Source organism: Lycorma delicatula, chromosome 5, assembly GCF_047948215.1.
Source record: "Lycorma delicatula isolate Av1 chromosome 5, ASM4794821v1, whole genome shotgun sequence".
NCBI classification, from domain to species: Eukaryota; Metazoa; Arthropoda; class Insecta; order Hemiptera; family Fulgoridae; genus Lycorma; species Lycorma delicatula.
In genome coordinates this window covers 167,236,696-167,257,727 of record NC_134459.1, presented here as the reverse complement: position 1 = coordinate 167,257,727, position 21,032 = coordinate 167,236,696, and the positions used below count along the sequence as shown (strand labels likewise).

General features: G+C 30.8%; 1 protein-coding gene across 1 annotated transcript in view; it reads left to right on the top strand.

Moving 5' to 3' along the window:
* The first annotated feature begins 6,981 nt into the window (after positions 1 to 6,981).
* LOC142324583 (very long chain fatty acid elongase AAEL008004-like) overlaps positions 6,982 to 21,032 on the top strand; it is a 174,855-nt gene continuing 160,804 nt past the window's right edge. The window contains exon 1 of the mRNA XM_075365429.1: positions 6,982 to 7,263. Within this exon, the coding sequence (XP_075221544.1) occupies positions 7,261 to 7,263 (3 nt within the window). The 5' untranslated portion in view covers positions 6,982 to 7,260. The remainder of the gene's footprint in view (positions 7,264 to 21,032) is intronic.

The following is a 21,032-nucleotide window of genomic DNA, read 5'->3' as shown; positions in this document are numbered from 1 at the left end:
AAAATAAGAATCGTGCAGGTAATGCTCAGCACTCACAACTAAGTCACTATAGACACACTAAGAGACGATAGAAATAGAGACTCTGAGGTCTAGAAGGTATAGTGGTTTCAACCTTCTATCGTCATCCCCGTTATCTAGAAGATTCGCTGCCAGTTGGTTTGCGTGGTCGTTAAGTTAAAGTTCGTACTTTGAATCGAAAGATGTATTTCTTCTCGCATTTATTGTAAACCTAAATAATCTTGTATCTCACTGTTTCTTGCAAACCAAGGTATCCTCATCAATAGTGTCAAGCGATTCCATTTTGCTCGGTTAACGCAATCTTCCATGTGTTCAACCATTTGTTTATTATCCAACTAATATTGTATTTGATTGTACAGTTGGGCTGACATCGACTGCCAAAATAGCTGTGTTACCTGTAAACGAAGGAACAGTGATTTGGTCTATAATTGGAAGGTCTTCAGTAAAAATGGAGTAAACACAGGCCACAAAACTGAACCTTGAGGACCTCCCGATTTAATTTCGAAAAACACAGAAAATTCCAGATTATATTTCTCCTGAGTGAAACGTGAGTGCAGGTAGTATGGTTGAGGAAGGCTCATCTTTAACATGAATACCAGGCCAGCGTGCCTTAAACTAGTTATTATTTCTACTTGTTTTGTTGAATTCAGCATTTATAATTAAAATTCATTCATTCATTCATTTAAGCTCAGCGTATGAATAAATTATAACCTAGCTATTAATACGGTGAAAAATATGGAGCTCACATTACTTAAGCGATTAATATGAAAAAAATAAAATAAAATGAAATCACATTTTCGGTATTTACTTTACAATCTAAAGGAGAAGTTTTTTAAACAAATTCATATGGCAATGACAATAATGAAGTTGACATTGATTTATTATATATTAACATCTATTGTCTCCTCAAGGGACTTGCGTGAAAATAAAATACATATTTATTTAAAAGTCTTTACGAATATTATATTAAATGCCGTAGCATTTTAAATTCCAGTAATATTGTCGGGATGATATAAATTTAATTCTAAGCATCAATGTCTATTACTCTGCGTGAATTAGTCATGGTTTTACAAGATTCCGGGAATTGATCGTTCTTAAACTACATAAAAAATTGTGTGTATGAAAAGGAAGTGCTAAGCAAATAAAGCATAAAAACGAAATTCAATATCTGAATTTAAAAAAACAGCTTTGTTAGCTTTTTCCGGTACCTGATTTTACTAAAACAAAACTTGTTTCAATTTTAAGCCACATAAATTGACTAAACGGTTTAACATTTTGATGAATATTTTGGCTTTAATAAACAAGATTATCTAATATTGGCTGTCAGAAAGCATGTAAAAATCTCATAAATACCAATAATCCTTAACATTGGATTTAAAAACATAAACACACTTACAGTACCGTTTCTTAATGTCTTTTTCCATTACTATACCAGTAAATGAATCTTCTTGCTGAGTATTTGGAAGCAAACAGTACGGATACTAAGTTATATATTGATATGCAGAATTAAATCTACATCACCTCAACTAAGTTACCGGAATTTAAGTAAGGATACGCATTTTTTAAATAAAAAAAATAAATTCGTTAATTAATTTTTTTTTCTTAACAGGCTGAGGGTCCATTTATAGTTGCTTTTATTTTGTATGATAGATCAGAAATTCATTTTTTGCAGAGTGAACCTTTTTTATTTGTAGAGATGGGGATTCCATTTTACAGACACCGAAGCACTGTCGGGGTCGCAGGTCCCGCTAGGTTTTAGGAAGAGCGTATGTATACCTGCGCACATCGACTAAAACTCCACCTTTGGAGTTTTGAGGCTATCCACCCTCACTGGCATAGTAAATAACGCATTCCATCAGATAGGGGGAGATCGCCCACTCATACAGTCATACGTTATATCACACAAGTACAGATCATAAATTGAAAACACAATACAGATTCTTACATGAGATCATTAAGTTATCAGTACAAAACACAATACAAACATCAAACGATACAAATTATACATGATACATGTACAAATACAGCTAATCATAATATATACAACAAACAATGTAATCGCAGCGTGACCCTGTCTGGGATTTAAACTCAGAACCTTCAAGGTGAAACGGGAACGTTTAGCTACTACGCCATGGAGTTAAGCGATGCAATTTTTTAATAAAAAATTTCTTTATTCGAACAAAAATTATTCCAAAGGTTTTTTTTTTCTAGAGAGATTAAAACCAGAAGCAAGCAATAAAATACATAAACTTTAGTTTAGCAAAGAGTTTTAATTCATTTCTGTACAAACACGGCCCATTAAAATAACAGAACATTTCTTAATAAACTGGAAAAGATCGGTCCATATGCTCCACCGCCTGAATTTCATTTCTAAAGAAAAATGATTATTTTAATATAAACTTGAATTGATTATAAAATTATAAACCATGTGACAAGTTTAAACATTTAGGACTTTATGGATTTAACCTATTTAACTGTTTTAGATTTGCTCACTAAATTCCAAAATGTAAAGACAAAAATCTAAAATTATAGAAAAAGTGTAGTAAAAATATAGAAAATATACTTTGGAAATAATAAATTTAAAAATAGAAATTTAGAACAGGTTTTTTCAATATACATTTTAATTACTTAAAAAATAATTTTTTTACTTTTTTATTTTTTTTAGTTTAGATCTGAGCTACGAAATCCTTTGTTCAGAATATATTTTAAATATTGTTGGTAAATTTAATTTAAATGGTTTTATTCTGTGTGTCTGGTACTTATAAATTAAATATATATATATATATTAAAATGTACAAGAAATTATATTATAATTATGTTTGTATAATATTTATTTTAAGCTCACGATGTGTGAATTACTTTTTTCCAATTTCAAATTTTAACTGAAATATTTATGTTCTAATTAAATTAGGCAGTGACTTTTCTTCTTTATGCGTAAATCACTATGCATTTTTACAAATTAAATAATTTAACTTATGACAAAAATTTAAATAAATAAATATATATATATATTTTTACTTTCTTTTAATATCTATATTTTTCTTAATAATTACGTATTATTTTAAATGTGTATTAGTTTTTTTTCTTTTAATTTAAACCCCAACGTATCTAGTGTCAAAAAAATTTAGTTTATTTGAATAAAAAGATACTCTCTCTCTCTCTCTCTCTCTCTCTCTCTCTCTCTCTCTCTCTCTCTCCATATATATATATATATTTATAGAGAGAGAGAGAGAGAGAGTGTGTGTGTGTGTGAGAGAGAAAAATAATACACATTTTAAATAAGATGTAATTTCAAAGAAAAAATGCTACAAAAAGTTAGGGATAGATGAGTATTATAATTAATACTATTTCATGAATTTTTTTTTTTTAAAAGAGAAAATATTTTATAACGAGCATCGATATTAAATAATGTTATTAAATAGAGAAATTATAATAATATAAGAAATTAATCAGTAATAGTGAAATAAATTATTATGTAGTAGAGAGATTAGAATATTAAGTCTATCAACGTTATACGGATTTTAATACTAGAGCGTGGATACCGGTGCTCATTGATGGGTTTTCCCTCTATTTCCCCGCCACCCGGAGCCAGATCCGAAACTAAACATAAACACGGCTCCGAGGGGTGTCATAGTCTCTAACTACCTAGTCGGGAACAAATTTCCCGCAAGATAGCCGGGACTCGGTCTTTCAGACGCCATGCCTCAATGACTGGATCCCCAAAGGACAGGTCTTTATGCCTTGACTCTAATGGGGAACACCCGAAAGGATCCCCCACCGGGACTAGGTCCTACTTTCCCCCAACGGTACTGCAAGAGAATTCCCACCCGATCATCGTAAGCAGGAGACGGAGGCTTCTGATCCCCTCCTGGATGGGGCTGTCACTCAGAAATACCGTGATGTTCCTACGAAAAATTAGTTCTATATGCCGATGGAGCTACCTTACATCCCTGACCCCCGAGCGCATGACTCTGTGATTCGCAGGATAAGAACCAAGGGTCCCTTCCTGCTGGCAGTCATTGCGTAAATGGCCAGCCTTACCACATGTAAAACAGCGGCCGCTTCTGTCTGCGCCAGAACAGAACTTGGTCCTGTGGCTTGGAAACCAACATCTGAAGCAAAGGTCGACTCGACAGATCCACCACCAAATCCGAATTCGCCATCAGACATTTGTTTGTCCGCCAGGATTGGCGACACTGCCATTGTAACCACCTGAGTGGAGCCGAAAGCCGGCCTTATTGACATGACGTCAATAGTTATCTACACTCACCTATCGTTTGCGAAGCTCCCGAAGAAACTCGTCCTATGACGTGAGGGCATCCTCGTCCTTAACCAGGACGTGGGCTCTTCTGCCACCACTACCAGCCAGGGCTGTAGTAATACCCTCCACCATTTCAGCAATATCCTTGCTGTTTTTGGTGCGCCTTGCCACTGTCCATCCGAACCCGTAGGTGGAGGTCCTCCACTTGGCCCTGCCGGTCTGTCAGAACTCCGATTTCCCCTGGCAACATTGCCCTTTTCACCGAGCGGAGAAGATCTGCAAAGGTCCGCCCCTCCGCCTTGACCACAACTGTAGAAGTCGGCGGACCCGTGGGCTATTTCGTACCTGCCAGCATCTATGATGATGATGATGCCCGTGTTAGATGAAAAAGAAAACGTTACCTCATCCTTCTCCCTTCGTACTCCACGGACCGCCATAAGACTTGTCCGACCCGACATTATGGACTACAAGGCGTGATCTTGTGCATTCTCTAATACCCGTGGAATGGACCTACAAATAGCAGAGGCTACCCCATGATACCTCAATGACCGGAGCGTAATCGGTCCACCCAAGTATGATTTCAAAGCTGCTATCCTCTTCGGAGAGGTTACGAGTAGTCGACTGCAAAACGAGGACCTGGCCAGACTTCAATCTGTTAGCAGTGGCCAAGTTCCCTTCCGAAGCACTGTCATATGCTGAAAATGCTCAATTCCAACCGCTATGTCAACAATCCAGGCGGACCCAACTCCTTCGTCCAAACTGACAGTACCCTCAACAATGTTGGAGGACCGGAAGATGTTCTCGGGCCAGTCCTTAAGGACCAACCGTTCATGATTGGCATCCCCATCTTCGACCGCCCACCGCAGTTCCTCAAGCGACCTCGAGCGAAGTCGTAGCTCGTCCCAATCCCCCATTCGGAGTTTGAGTTGCCTCTTCAGAGACAATTTGAGAAATTTGTGTGGCTTCATCCTTCACACTTGGCCGAACATGTTGTTGCCCCTGAAGCCCCTCTTCTAGCCAGCCTAAAACGTCTTCAGAAGACTCCAACATACGAACCCTGCGGTTCATGTCTCCAGGGCACTGCTTAATTTCGATCTTAGTTGTCGAGTGTTGTCGGACTAACACATTCAGCTCCCTCACATTATGAATCAGAAGCCTCAAACAAAAAAAAAAAAAAAAACAACAGAAAAAGGAAAAACATCGAAATAACAAAAAACCCGAATAAAAACTTCAAAATATGGAGCGCAAGAAATACACGTGCGAACGCATTCACAGCTGATCTTCTTTCTGTTCATTGGTGGTTGGGTTTCAATTACCATACATCTCAGGAACGGTCGACATGAAACTGCACAAGACTACGCTTCATTTACATTCATGTATATCCTCATTCATCCTCTGAAATAATACTTTACGGTGGTTCTGGAGGCTAAGCAGAAAAAAGAGAAGTTTATTACTCATATAAAGTTGTAAACACATAACAATAATTTTAAATAATAGGTAGATAATGGTTTCTCACAAAAAGAGAAGGCTTGTTTAATATATTTTAGAAATTAAAACTTATTAAATAATAATTTTAAAAAAGAAGATTTTTCTACAAAAAAAGAAAGAAAAAAGCACAATAAAATAAATTTATAAAACAAAGATTATTTATTTTGTTTATTATTATATCATTTTTTATTTCTTAACTTTTCACAACTCAAAACCATCTTAATAACAATAACAAAAATAATTTAAGAGATTAAAGTAATAACTACGATTAAAATGTTACAAATGGATATTAATTTTAAGCGTTATATATACTCATAATTTTTTTTATTTATTTTATCTAAATTAAAATAAAAAAAATATGTGGACACCACGTAACTTCCTTGTACATCTATTAAAATACATATATTTTTTTCATATATTTTCCTCTGTTATTATTGAAATATTATTTATTGTAATTTTTTTTTAAATCAGAAGTTAATAATTATTAATAAATCAATACATTTAAATATTAAAAAAAAAATTAAATAAAAGAAAGAAATGAATCGATACGATGTGCCTTCCCTTTATAAGATCCAAATATTTCATTAATTAAAATTTCATTTGGCTATTACTATTATTATTATTATTATTTCACCTGGCTGTTATTGAAACCGATGAAAATTAGCACTACTTATGATATATCGTTGGAAAGCTCTCAATGAAGGCGTATTACTACAGTTAAGAAAAAGTCCAAAATTCAATTTTTTTTTGATTTTGTGATTTTTTGGACGCGTTTGGTTTAGTCAATTGCAATCAAAAGGGGAGGTGAACTACTAGATGTTACAACAGGCCTAAATCCAAACTTTCAACATTTTATAGCTAATCGTTTTTGAGTATTTGAGCGAGATACGTACGTACGAACTGACGTCATGCCTAGTCAAAATGGATTCAGGGATAATCAAAATGGATATTTTCGTTGAAATCTGAAAACCGAAATTTTTTGCGATTACAATACTTCCTTGCGGAAGTAAAAAACAGATAAATATATAAAAATAATTCATTGAATATTATATTTCAATATTTTATATCAATATTAATACTGCTTTATGTGAAATGAAGGGGTGAAGGAAAACAATAAATATAAAATCTGATAATGGTGGGGGAAAGCGGTATAAATGAGAAAGAAGTGGAAAACTTGACGGAATTGTGTGATAAAAACTGTACGAATTAGAATTCTGTGTAAATTAGATATAATAGTATCAGTCGAGCAAGATTTATTATTTATAAATACAATTCTTTTTATAATTTGAATTCGCTAAGGTATTAGATTGTGGAAAGTTGTAGTGAAGTTGTATATTATTAAGAAACGAACCAAGGACGACGAAACCTGTATAATTGGATATAGTATTGACCGCGCTATCTCAGTTCAGCGTTCAAACACTTTCGTTCCGCTGTGAAGTCCACTAGATCTATAACCCGCCGCAGAACGGCAGTCTGCAACTGACAAACTGCGTATGGTAATTTATTCCAATTTTTTGTTATATCATGCTTTTCATTTTATACTAAACTTTTTTTAACACACTTTCGTTTATAAGATCAGTCGATGGACAAGTATTGAACGTAATTATTTTTATACTGGCAATATCGAACGTGTTAGTTTTCATAACGTAGTGTTACGAAATTTATTGCGACAACAATTTAATAAGCATTGCTTAATTATACATTCAATTATTAAGGCACAGGTTAAACGATTGTTAAATTATTATAATTAACGGTAATGTAAAAATTAATAAATTATATATACATTAATAAATTTTTTTATTTAATTATAAAATACAAAAATCTGCAGTGAAGTATTTTTTTAAAAATACAGTTTGAGTATTTTTAAATTAATATATTGTCTAAGAATTAGTGTAACTGATATAAACAAGAGTTTCGTTTTATTAACAAAAAATAACATTTTTTTAATTTTTATAACTTTTTTGGTTTAGTGTATAAAGAAATTTAAAAATGGTTATCTTTATGACTTTGTTTGTCTTAACAATGATAAAAATATTTGCTACATTTTTATGCATTGCACTTTTTGAAAATTAATATAATATTGACAAATTTCTAATTTTTTTTCTTTCACAATTACTTTTACTAAATTTTTGAGCTTAAAGACAGTTTACGGAAACTCCTTTAAATGATTATGTAAATATTCTTAAAAATATTATTATTTAAAGAATAAAATTATTATATAATTATATTAAAGTAAAATTATATTAATAATTTTCTGTGATCATTATAAAAAAAAGGTTAATAATAAATACGGTTTTGCTCATGTTAAAAATTGATTTCTCTCAAACATTTCATCCGATTTTCATAAATTTGTTTTTGATTTTATTATTGAAATTCGTTTGTTTCATTTTTTATTATTAAATATTAAATAAAATAAATAAAAATAAAAAGCTTACATTTCACGTTATTATAATGTCATTATATAAATATAATTAATAATTTTTTGAATAAATTAATATTAAAAAAAACTAATTTAATTATTTTTAATATACTTATGAAAAGATTTGAGCGATTTATTAAAATTTGTATCCGGTTAAATAAATAATTTTATATAACATTGTAAAAAAACATTTAAAAATTTTAACGATTATATACGTAACAAAAATTATACATTCTTAACTAGCTTTCGAGAAAAATTAAAGTCTATTGGTTTAATGGAAAATAATAGCCCATAAATACATTAAGTTATTGCGTGATAAAAATAGCGGGAATTGATTTAACTTTCGATTTGTATTTATAGTTAAAAAAAAACAAGTTTAATTTCGTTTGTGTGTAAAAGAAAAGTGTATTACAAGTTCACATGAAAGTAGCTATTAGACAAAATCACACACACACAATGACCAAAAGTAAACAATACTACTTGGAATATTTTAATATCCGAAGCTTGAGGAATACACAACAGTTGCCTCTGTTCTCTCGAATAGTTAGTTAACATTATGTCATAGTTGAGCTGCTTGACCCCAATTTTAGCACTTGCTGAATTTCCACGGCGCGACGAGGCAAATCACAGTAGTTGTCTATTAGAAGTAGTGAGTTGGTTTGACAACCTCGTCTGCATAACGCACGCAGGCTGCAAGCTTCTTCTCAAGCAGGTAACACTGTTACACCAGCACTTTATATCATTATTACGTAATGATTAATAATATTTATTTTATACCAAATTTGTGTTAATGTATAGATTAACTTGTAAATATATATTATTAATTTAAATCATAAATTGGTTAATTTAATACAAAAATAAAATTCTGAAAAGTAGAAAAAATTATAGTTTAAAAAAAACAATTATATTTAAATTTTTTAAGGTCAATTTTTTAATAAGTTAAAAATATTTTTATTTTGTTTATAGTTTTATGAATTATTTTTAATTTTAATTATTATATTTCCCTTATTGTTGTATATAACCTTTATTTTTACTTCCTTGTACGAAGTAAAGGAAGTATTATGATCGTGAAAAATTTCGGTTTTCATATTTCAACAGAAATATACATTTTGACCATTCCTGAATCCATTTTGACTAGTTTCTGCATGACATCTGTTCTAACGTGTTTATTTCGCATAACTCAAAAACGATTAGCCGTACGATGTTGATATTTTGGATTTAGGACTTTTGTAACACCTAGTTGTACAGCTCCCTTTTTGATTGCAATCGACTGAAAGAAAAGTGTTTAAAAATGCCCAAAATTTCCAAAAATTTGGATTTTGACATTTTTTTAACTGCAGTAATAAGCCCTCATTGAGAGCTTATTAACATTATATCATAAGCGGTACTTATTTTCATCGGTTCCAGAGTTGTAGCCAAAGAGAATTTTAATTAATGAAATATTTCGATCTTACAATGAGAAGGCACTTCATTTCGAATCGAACTTCATCTCCTTTTTTTTAAACTTTCTTACTTTAATATATTGATTTATTAATAATTATTATCCCCCGATTGTAAAAAAAACTACAATAAAAAATAATTCAATAGTAGCAATAAAAAAAAAGAAAAAATATCAAAAGTTATTAATGAAATAAAATTTTATGTACTTTTCATTTAAAAAAAAAAATGTGTATATGTAATTTAATAGGCGTACAAGGAAGTCATGTGGTGTCCACAACAGATTTTTTTTATTAAAGTTATTGTAAAGTACCTTTTATTTTATTTTATCTTTACTGTACATAGTCAGTTATAGGGTAATCTAATTAATTTGAAAAATTTATTTATTTTTTTAACTTAATTTTTAACAAGAATATTTACGCTAATTTTCTCATTAGTAGAATTTGTTTAAATGATTTAAAAAACAAAATCTAATGACCGACCTTTGTGAGTCAGTCGGTAGCGTCTTGACAGTTCGTGCAGAGGTCCGAGGATCGAATCCCGGTCAGACAAGGCACTTTTTCATACGCCATCTATTTCCACTGGGCTAATTACAATAGCTGTTTAATGCCCACTCTTTCATAACAAAAAAAAATTATTTACTAATTTTATAATTTTTATTGAATTGATTAATTATATTGAACTATTTAATATTTATAAAATGTTCTTATAAAATACTTTTATTCATAATCATTGAAGTTTGAAGTTTTAAAAATAAATATTAGTTTTATTTTTATAGTTATGAATTACTCGTAAATAGAATTTTATTGTGTATAATTTAAATTGTATTTCGTGCTTTACTTAAAAATAGTCATTGTAATAACCTAATAAATAATTTAAAATTTAAAAAATGGGTTACTCAATTTATTGGTTTGTTTATTTTTTTATATTATTATTTATTATCATATTTTTATTATTTTTCTATTTTGTAGTTAAAGAATAATCATAAATATATAAATAAATTAATTAAATGATCTTTGATCTTTTTAAAAACTTAAAATTTACATTTAAACGATTTCCGAAGTGGAGTGGTAAACTCACGACCTTTCATCCGGAGATGCAAGTTCAAATTCCAATCAGACATGGATTTTTTATATGCTAAAATGTTTCCATTTTTATATTCCCACGTGCATGCTTCGCAAGCTTCTGTGGTGAATTAATACATGAGGAAAAAATTGCAAAAAAAAAATTACAATAATTGTAAAAGAAAATACAATAATTGCATTTTAATCAATTGTAAGTTTTTAATTAAAAAATTCTACGGTTTTAACTGAAAATGAGAAATCGTTATTTAAAGTTATTCCAATATCAAATCCTTCTTTCTTATTTATACGTATATATACAAGAGAATATACGAGAGAAAAATAATTAATACGTAAATTGACCTATGTATAGCAGTGCGAAAACAATGATTCATAACTAGAGTTAGAAAATTTACATAATTTATATTCATATAGTTTCGAGAACTGTCACCGTTGGGTTGTAACGTTGTTTTCTATATTTTATTAAATTAAAAAAAAATAAATTAATGTAAAACAATCAATTATTTAAAAATGTTTTATAGTTTTAGTTTACTAGTTTTATAGTTTTACTGACATATTTCTTTACAACAACATTCTGCAATTTGTTTATTTAGAATCGGTTACAAGAAGGAGTCAAAAGTAAATAGAATTACAAAAAGCGCTCGATGACTGATTTCTAGTGAATCCCCTAAATAAAAAGAAAGCCCTTTCGGCACGTCGGAAGGCGGAGGTAGATTTCACCGGTGCTAAGTAGGGGATAAAAAAGATTTCCACCTTAAAGTTAAGAAAAACTTCAAATTTACTCGATATTATGATTGCATGTGAAAAACATTTTCACATGTTTAGCGTACAACAAGCCACATCTTCTTACAATTCCAGCAATATTTTGGTCATCCCTTGCCGTAAGGGTTAGTCATACCAAATATTTTTCAGACAAACGTTTTAGGTAATGTTTACAGGACTACCACTTTAAACCGATTCGATACTGTGCCTAATAAGGGGAGGTATGATTTTTTTGTCTTCGAAACCCCATCTTTTCCACCCTTTGGGCCAGTGGTTGGTGATATCAAAAATCTATGCCTAGATAAGTTTTAAGTCCTTATCCAGATAATAGTACAAACTTTAAACGAGTTCAATATTTTACTTAATAAAAAGGTTATAGCGATATTTTGTTTTTTTCGAAAAAGCCCTCCCCCACCATTTGAACCCTTCATGGTCCGATTTTGCCCATTAAGGAACTTGAAGAGATTATGGGTCGTTATATTTTATTTATCATTTTGAAAGCGATTGGCGAAAAATTACGGCAGTTATCGTGTCCACAAGAAAGTAAAATACATATAAACATTTGAACCGACTATGATTTTAGGGTCTAGGGAATGTGAAACGCGAAGATATGTCGAAATTTTCCGGAAATCGAATCATGATACCGACTACAATAGGTAACTTTATGAAATCTACCTAATACATACATAAGACAACAGTTCCATGTGATATAGATATAACGCATAATAAATATCCAATGTACAAAATAACTTATCTAATAATTAACGCGTAATAAATATTCAAAAAAACAATATCCAATGAGATAACAATATAATATAACAAAAAACTGGCAATATAATTGTAGCCGGTTTTAGCCGCGTGAAGGGAAAATGTTACAATAATTAAGTATTATAAATAATAAAAATAAGGTAAATTATTGCTTCCCGTCACGTGGCTAAAGCCGCGTTCCAGAAAAATCCTACTGTGGGTTGTTTCTGATGCACGGCTTACACACACACCTTAATTAAAAATATTTATCATTTTATTTAAATATAATTTTTTTTTCGTTTATTTAATTTTGTGATTCTTACTAAAGTGCGCGCGCATACCGTATTTAATTTGCGTGGGTGTGTTGGACTAGCGGCGACGGTCGGCACTAACTAAACTAATGCAATTTTACAACTTACATAAAACAAATTTCACTTGTACGGTTGGCAGACTGGTGTAGCTGTGAGATTTAACATACCAGGTATCGAGTCAACTGGGAGTTCCAGACCCAGCCAAACCGAATTCCTTTTTTACACTTTAAATAGTATTAATTTATTTAATTATACTACTCACCTGTGACGTCAAAATACAGCAGTTGTTAAAGAATTTTTGGGGGTGGGCGAACACGAACATCCTCATTGTTGTCTAGGAGATTCAGCGCTAAGTAGTTCACTTGATTACCTTGCCGTTGTTTGTATTGTGAACTGAATCGTTTGATTTCCTCCTAACATAGACGATTCGACATAGTTACGAATTTCTTCTTTCCTTGCAAACCACAGTCCTTCTGTAATGGTTCACCCAACTTATTCCGAAATTTTTTATATCCACAATGTTGTTCTTCCTCATAGCTGTATGCTCTACGTCCAAATGGGCTTCAGAATTTCAGAATGACCTTGTATATTAAAGTTTGTTAGCAACTACTTAGAAACCAATAACGCTGTTTAAACTTGACGTTTAGCTGTTTTCTCTTCACTTTCACACGGTTCTTTCATGTCGAGCGACGATCAAGGTGGAGCCCGAGGTACCGTACTTGGTCAGAATGAGAGATGTTTACTGCAGCCTAGGATGATCCGGAGACAATCATCCCTCCTTAACGAAAACGTGGCATGATTCGATTTATTGTGATTTAGTCTTATTCTTGACTTTGCTACTCACTTGCCGATCAAGTCTAACGCCGATAGAAGTTTCCGTTAACAGAACGATAGAAGGATCTTCATTAACAGCCAGGATCACTTGTGTCATCAGCAAATGAGGGGATTGTTACATAGTTCGGAGTCGGGAGGTCCCCAGGAAAAACATGGAAAAAATTACCAATTAAAAAAAATTAAAAACCGTATGATTTCTGATAACGGAATTTTGCAGAGTTGTAATTATTTCTGGGATATAAAATAATTAAAAAAATCTTCAAAACTACTTTTGTAACTTTTTAATAAAGATCTTAAAAATTTGAAATATTGTAAAGTAAATAATTCTCTCTTAAAGAAATATTTATTTATTTCAATTTAATAGTTTAAGTTTTTACTTTGATTTAATTTATTCAAGATTCAAGTTTTGTGAACTAACATTAATCATACATTTTTTGAAAAGAAATTGATTTTTTATGAATATAGATGCACGTTTATGTTTCTAATTTTACGATTCAACAACCATTAAATCATTATTAGATCGTGTTGTGTCAAGAATTTACGTATTCTATTTATTACTACTATTAATAAGTTTTTAGTATTATTAGAAGCTTTTATCATTATTTATTTTTTATCTTTTATTTTACATAACTCCAATTAAATTTACGTTAATAAAAATTTTCTAAATAATTTTAATATTCATTGGATTTTAAAATAATCAATAAATTTATTTTCATATTGTTAAGGTTTTTACGATGTATAATTTACGTAATTTATATTTCGCACTTCTAACATTGATCTACTGATTATTCTTTTTCATTAGATTGAATTTGAAATAAGTTTTACTTTTGGTAATGAAAACTTTTATCAACTCTTCATAATTTAAACATAATCTCATTCAGTATGTCGTTCAAATGAAACATTGAATCCCTATCTCATGAAATTCAGAACAGTTTTACGTAATAATACAGTGACATAATATTATATATAAAGGTGATTCACTTAGTGATACTGGCGCTTTATGAGCACGATCTATTTCCAAAAATTATTGAAAAACGTTTATATAAACATAAGAAACGAATCCCTCCGTTAGCGAAAGCTTTCGCCCTGATTCTTGGGCAATGATTCAAATAAAACCACACTGAAATTTTAAAATTCCAAATTCAGGGGTAAAGTTGATGATTTTTGTGGTTAATGACCTGCCAAATTGAATAAAACAGGTTTCAGAATCATATCTTCAGTCGTTTTTATAATATCCAACGCAAAATGGAAAAATTTGTTTTCTATAAACGCATATTTTTTTTTACGTTTGTAATACAAAAATATGGTTAAAAGACAAATATATGCGTAAAATCTATATCAAAACTTGTCGACAATTTAATTTTGTGAACACTTAGCTCTATAAAAAACAAATACAAGTTCAAGAAATTTGATTTTATAACTAATACTTATCGTATGACAACTTTGAGGCGTTATCAACTACAAAAAATAAGTTACATACAATTGATGCAATGTTAAAAAATAAAAATCGTATCGGTACATTTAATAAATGTTATAGCAAGTATTCAATAATCTGTCCTTCTACTTCAATACATTTGGCTGCACGCTTTCGGATTGCTTGGGTTGTTCCTTGCAATTTTGCACGACTTTCTTTAATTTGTGCGGCGCATCTGTAATACGAACGACCAACTCTTCTCGCGTATGAACTTTTCTGTTTTACAGAATACTTTTCATCCAACACTACACGCAAAAATCGGACGGTATTAGATCAGATGATCTTGGTGGCCAGAAGTGTAGTCCGCCACGACTAATCCATCGCTCTGGAAAAAGTAAAATCCATCACTCTCTAAATTGCTCATTTAAGTATGCCGATACAAAACATGAGCATAGGGGAAGCGCACCATCGTGATATGCGGTGTTTTGATGCTCGTGAAACATCTTCTAATAGCAGCGGCTATTACTCCTTAAGGAATTTCAAGTAAATGTCGGAATTTAGACCTCCTGGAAGAATGAATGGTCCAATTAGCTGATCGTTTTCGATCAGCGTCAATGTGTTGTTTCCACCTCACCACGCGTTGACGCTAATTCGTTGTTGGACGTTACGTTCTACTGTCATGTGTGGATTGATTTCTACCAATTCTGTTCATTGCGAAGGTTAATGATACTGTCCCGAGTAAACTGAACCTCTTCAGTGAATAAAATGAACCTTATTCAACCAGTTGCAATACTGCAAACGAAGAGAAGGATCTCTTGGTTGAAGATTTTGTACTAATTGATTATGGTTACAGCTTGTTAAAAATTTTTCTTCTCATCATAGACTAGAAAACTCTAAACCGCCGGGAAAGGCGTCGTATACTAACACCCGGATTGCGTTTAGTAGCCTCCATGATTCATTAATATCGGCATCATGATAGGAAGAATTGTCGCGGTAAAATTAATGCTGGGAAGTATATCCATTTTCTGTAGCGTATGAAAAGTTCCACTAATTGTTTTAGGAATTGAAACTCTGCAGTTAGGAAAATGTTGCCTTTGATATTCTGCAGCAACAGATGCATTTCTATCACAAACCCCCATTATACGTGTAAATATCAGCGTATTCTTCAGTCGTAAATAACAAAGGAATTACTAAAATATTACACCAATTAAAACAAACTAACACACACTTAATTAAACTACATTGTAGTGGTAAAAATTCACAGCAGTAATGCAGAACATTCAACGCAGTTATGACACGACATAAAACGCATTGTTGGCCATCTAATTTCTGTATAATCAATTTACGAAATCATAATTTCTGAAATTTAGAATTTGACAGTGAATTCGAGAAAGAAACATAAACTTTATTGTCGGAATTACATAAGTACTGTTCATTTATTTTATTAATTTTTTGACTTAATTTTTATCTTTAATACAACACTATTTCTTTTAATACTTTTAATTATAGTCTCATCAACAATTAAAATCATTAGTGAATTATCAGTGTAATGTAACTCTACCTGTAAATTTATAGTCTTGAACAAAGTCGGGTCGACTACTTATGAGACGTGTGGTTAACTGAAACGCAACAACCAAACAATACCGGTATCCACTATCTTGTATCCGAATAAAAGTTTCGAATTAAGGTTTCGAAATCAGTTGATTTACGACGACGAGTTAACCATTAGACTAATCCGGTGGATTAACACTATTTTTTGTATCACTGCACTTTGTAGGAAAGTGTTCCGTTCCACGTCGAGCCGTCCGGTGCTGCGATCTAGTAGGTGCTAGCGCTAACCGGAAGGTGGGGCTCGTACTAGTATTCTACGTTAGAATCCTTCACAGGGCGGTCGCATTATTCATTTCGTCCGGATGGAAAATTAGTGCTTGTGATGTATTCTACGTCAGGATCCCGCACAGTGCGGTCATGTTTTCATTTCAGTCCAAGGGGACTCATAGTTTCTTGATAATGTTCAACTTCAATTACGACTAAAGTGTCATATATTCTTAAGTTTAATGTAACTATTGTAATTCAATTAAAATGTCAAGGGTGATAACAAATTAAATATAGCGATTCAAGAAGAACATAGCGTTGCTTCATTTCATCATCTACCATCTCATCAAAAGAATACAGTCCACACTAGCTCAAAATTCAACCAGAAAGCAAACATGCTTTGTAAGGATCATCTGTAGTGTGATCCTTTTTTAATAGTGCTCATACTTACTTCACGATTAGTAAGTGATTAAGTTAGGTCAGCGGTATATTTATTAACAATAACTTGTTGGAATTAATGTAAAAATTAATGTTTTTGTCTATCTATAAATTAATCAATAAAAAATTAGATCGCTTCTTTTGAAGAATCTTTTGAAGAAAACGAGCCTCTGAATAGTAATGAATTTAATAATTGATTAAATTTTTTTTTTTAAATTTACTAATTTTAATAATGCATTGATTAGCCATACTGTTCGGTTTTTATTATTAGAACTGGTTATCAATGCTGTAGGAGCCAGGTTTAAGTTCAGGTATGAGTTGATTGACCTGAGAATAAACAAAATTAAAACCAGTATACAATATCGATCTAATAACTCGTTGAAAGGCAGTGTAATACAATGAAAAATAATTTAGTCCAAATTAAAATTATAATTTATGTTTTTTTTTAACAATGAATTTTTTGTTTGTTTTTTTTTATTACGAATAATAAATTAGATACTTTTCTAGACGAATGTAACGTGAAATTCCATATAATTTTAATTTATAATAAATAAGGTATTTAGTGGCAATTTTAATTGTGATGGATATGAAATCTTTTTTTGGAAGTTTATAAATAAATATATTTATTTATAATGAATTATGATAATTTATTCGTAAATTTATAATATAAACCTGTATTTTTTTTTTTTTTTTTTTTTGTCTTCAGTCATTTGACTGGTTTGATGCAGCTCTCCAAGATTCCCTATCTAGTGCTAGTCGTTTCATTTCAGTATACCCTCTACATCCTACATCCCCAACAATTTGTTTTACATACTCCAAACGTGGCCTGCCTACACAATTTTTCCCTTCTACCTGTCCTTCCAATATTAAAGCGACTATTCCAGGATGCCTTAGTATGTGGCCTATAAGTCTGTCTCTTCTTTTAACTATATTCTTCCAAATGCTTCTTTCTTCATCTATTTGCCGCAATACCTCTTCATTTGTCACTTTATCCACCCATCTGATTTTTAACATTCTCCTATAGCACCACATTTCAAAAGCTTCTAATCTTTTCTTCTCAGATACTCCGATTGTCCAAGTTTCACTTCCATATAAAGCGACACTCCAAACATACACTTTCAAAAATCTTTTCCTGACATTTAAATTAATTTTTGATGTAAACAAATTATATTTCTTACTGAAGGCTCGTTTAGCTTGTGCTATTCGGCATTTTATATCGCTCCTGCTTCGTCCATCTTTAGTAATTTTACTTCCCAAATAACAAAATTCTTCTACCTCCATAATCTTTTCTCCTCCTATTTTCACATTCAGTGGTCCATCTTTGTTATTTCTACTACATTTCATTACTTTTGTTTTGTTCTTGTTTATTTTCATGCGATAGTTCTTGCGTAGGACTTCATCTATGCCGTTCATTGTTTCTTCTAAATCCTTTTTACTCTCGGCTAGAATTACTATATCATCAGCAAATCGTAGCATCTTTATCTTTTCACCTTGTACTGTTACTCCGAATCTAAATTGTTCTTTAACATCATTAACTGCTAGTTCCATGTAAAGATTAAAAAGTAACGGAGATAGGGAACATCCTTGTCGGACTCCCTTTCTTATTAGGGCTTCTTTCTTATGTTCTTCAATTGTTATTGTTGCTGTTTGGTTCCTGTACATGTTAGCAATTGTTCTTCTATCTCTGTATTTGAACCCTAATTTTTTTAAAATGCTGAACATTTTATTCCAATCTACGTTATCGAAAGCCTTTTCTAGGTCTATAAACGCCAAGTATGTTGGTTTGTTTTTCTTTAATCTTCCTTCTACTATTAATCTGAGGCCTAAAATTGCTTCCCTTGTCCCTATACTTTTCCTGAAACCAAATTGGTCTTCTCCTAACACTTCTTCCACTCTCCTCTCAATTCTTCTGTATAAAATTCTAGTTAAGATTTTTGATGCATGACTAGTTAAACTAATTGTTCTGTATTCTTCACATTTATCTGCCCCTGCTTTCTTTGGTATCATAACTATAACACTTTTTTTGAAGTCTGACGGAAATTCCCCTTTTTCATAAATATTACACACCAGTTTGTATAATCTATCAATCGCTTCCTCACCTGCACTGCGCAGTAATTCTACAGGTATTCCGTCTATTCCAGGAGCCTTTCTGCCATTTAAATCTTTTAATGCTCTCTGTATTTTACACCTTTAATAATATACTTTTGAATTTTACTCCTACATCATTATGGAAAAGGGCAAATAATCTAATCAATTTGAACGTAAAATAAAAAATAAAAATAGTTATAAAAAAAATCCTCAAAGTTAAATTACTTAATTATTACCAGGTCGGTTTCATTTCCGAGAAGGATGATTAGCCCATCTTCTGATGAGAGAGTTATAAAAAATTATTGATTTAATTAATAAAAAAATAATTTAAATATAATATAATTTTCTTTAGTAATCCCACCTTAAAACTTTCAAATTCCTAAGTCGAAAAGCTTGTTAGATAATGACATAAATGAGTGATTTTTTTTTTACATAAACGTAAAAATATGAATAAATGAAAAAGTCTTTACATTATTTGAGTTTAATCTTTTAAGAGAAGTATTGGTTTTAACGTTTTATTAAGACCGTTATGAGAAATAAATATTTAATCTTTCTACACGTAATTGTTATAATAGACAGATTATTGTTATACAGCTGTTTAATTTTACCACATTCTATTCTTTAGTAAATGAATATTTGATTAAAACAGAAATTTGTAAGTTAAAAGATGTCTACGGCTAACGCCCCACCCACATCCCCTAAAAATGTTCATTTACTATTTATATTCACAACTGATATGAGTGATATTTTCTGCCTTTCCTAGCATTGTCACTCTTATGAAGAAGAGCAGAAAATAATTTCCAAAACAATTTTGATATTCCTAGCGGAAATATAAAATACTATGTAAAAAATATTTATTTATATTAACAGTTATTTTATATATATATATATATATATATTGTTTCTGAATTTAATAATTAATGATGATATAATTGACTTCACACTTATTCGTATGATTTGTTTTGTATGCGGTAGACCAGATTCTATATTCAACTTTTATTCTTTAGTAGGAGTTCAATGAAAGACGTCTTAGGATAAACAAGTCGACAGAAAAAAAAACAAAACAATTCAAGTCAGAGAATATACCAGTATTATTGTATATTACATAATAAAAATGTAAATAAATGTAATATATGTAAATAATTATATAAATATATATATATATATATATATGCTCTATGTTGGTTTATCATTAATTACATAAAAACCTAATAAAAATACAATAATATTAAATAAACAAAATTTCTCCGTAAATCATAAAAATAAATAATATATATTTATATGTACATAAAAAAGTATTTGATTTAGTAAATGAGTGATTTTTTTAATTATGATTAATTCCATAATCAGGTCACAAATTTCAATATAAATACTTATATTTATAATCTATGTTACTACAATTTTACGTATAGCAAAATAAAATTATCATTTATTTTTTTATATATATTTTTTTCAGTCAACTAGTTTATGCGCAATTCATAACCGTTTACCTACTTTTCATCAAATATATACTGTCCATATACGTATTTCATCATTTGAAAACACTAATTAATTATTAAAAAAGAACTGCATAAGCTAATTAGAGAAAGAAAAATACAGAGAAGTAATTATAACACTTTAATAAATTATTTAACACATTCTCAAAACGGCTAAATTATTAATTACATAAATTATACGATGTGTTTCTAAAGTTCTATTTTTGATCCATACAGCTAATCAGGCCTAGGTTAGTCTTGTAGTTAACTCGTCATCGAAAATTAACTGATTTTCCGAGTTGAAGGTGCTAAGATTCAGGCCGTTTGTAGCTTTCATACGGATTTGATTTCTAGGCAGTAGATACCAGCGTACTTCGGTGGTTGGGATTAAATTAACCATACGTCTCAGGAACGGTTGGCCTGACTCACGATTAAACCTCATT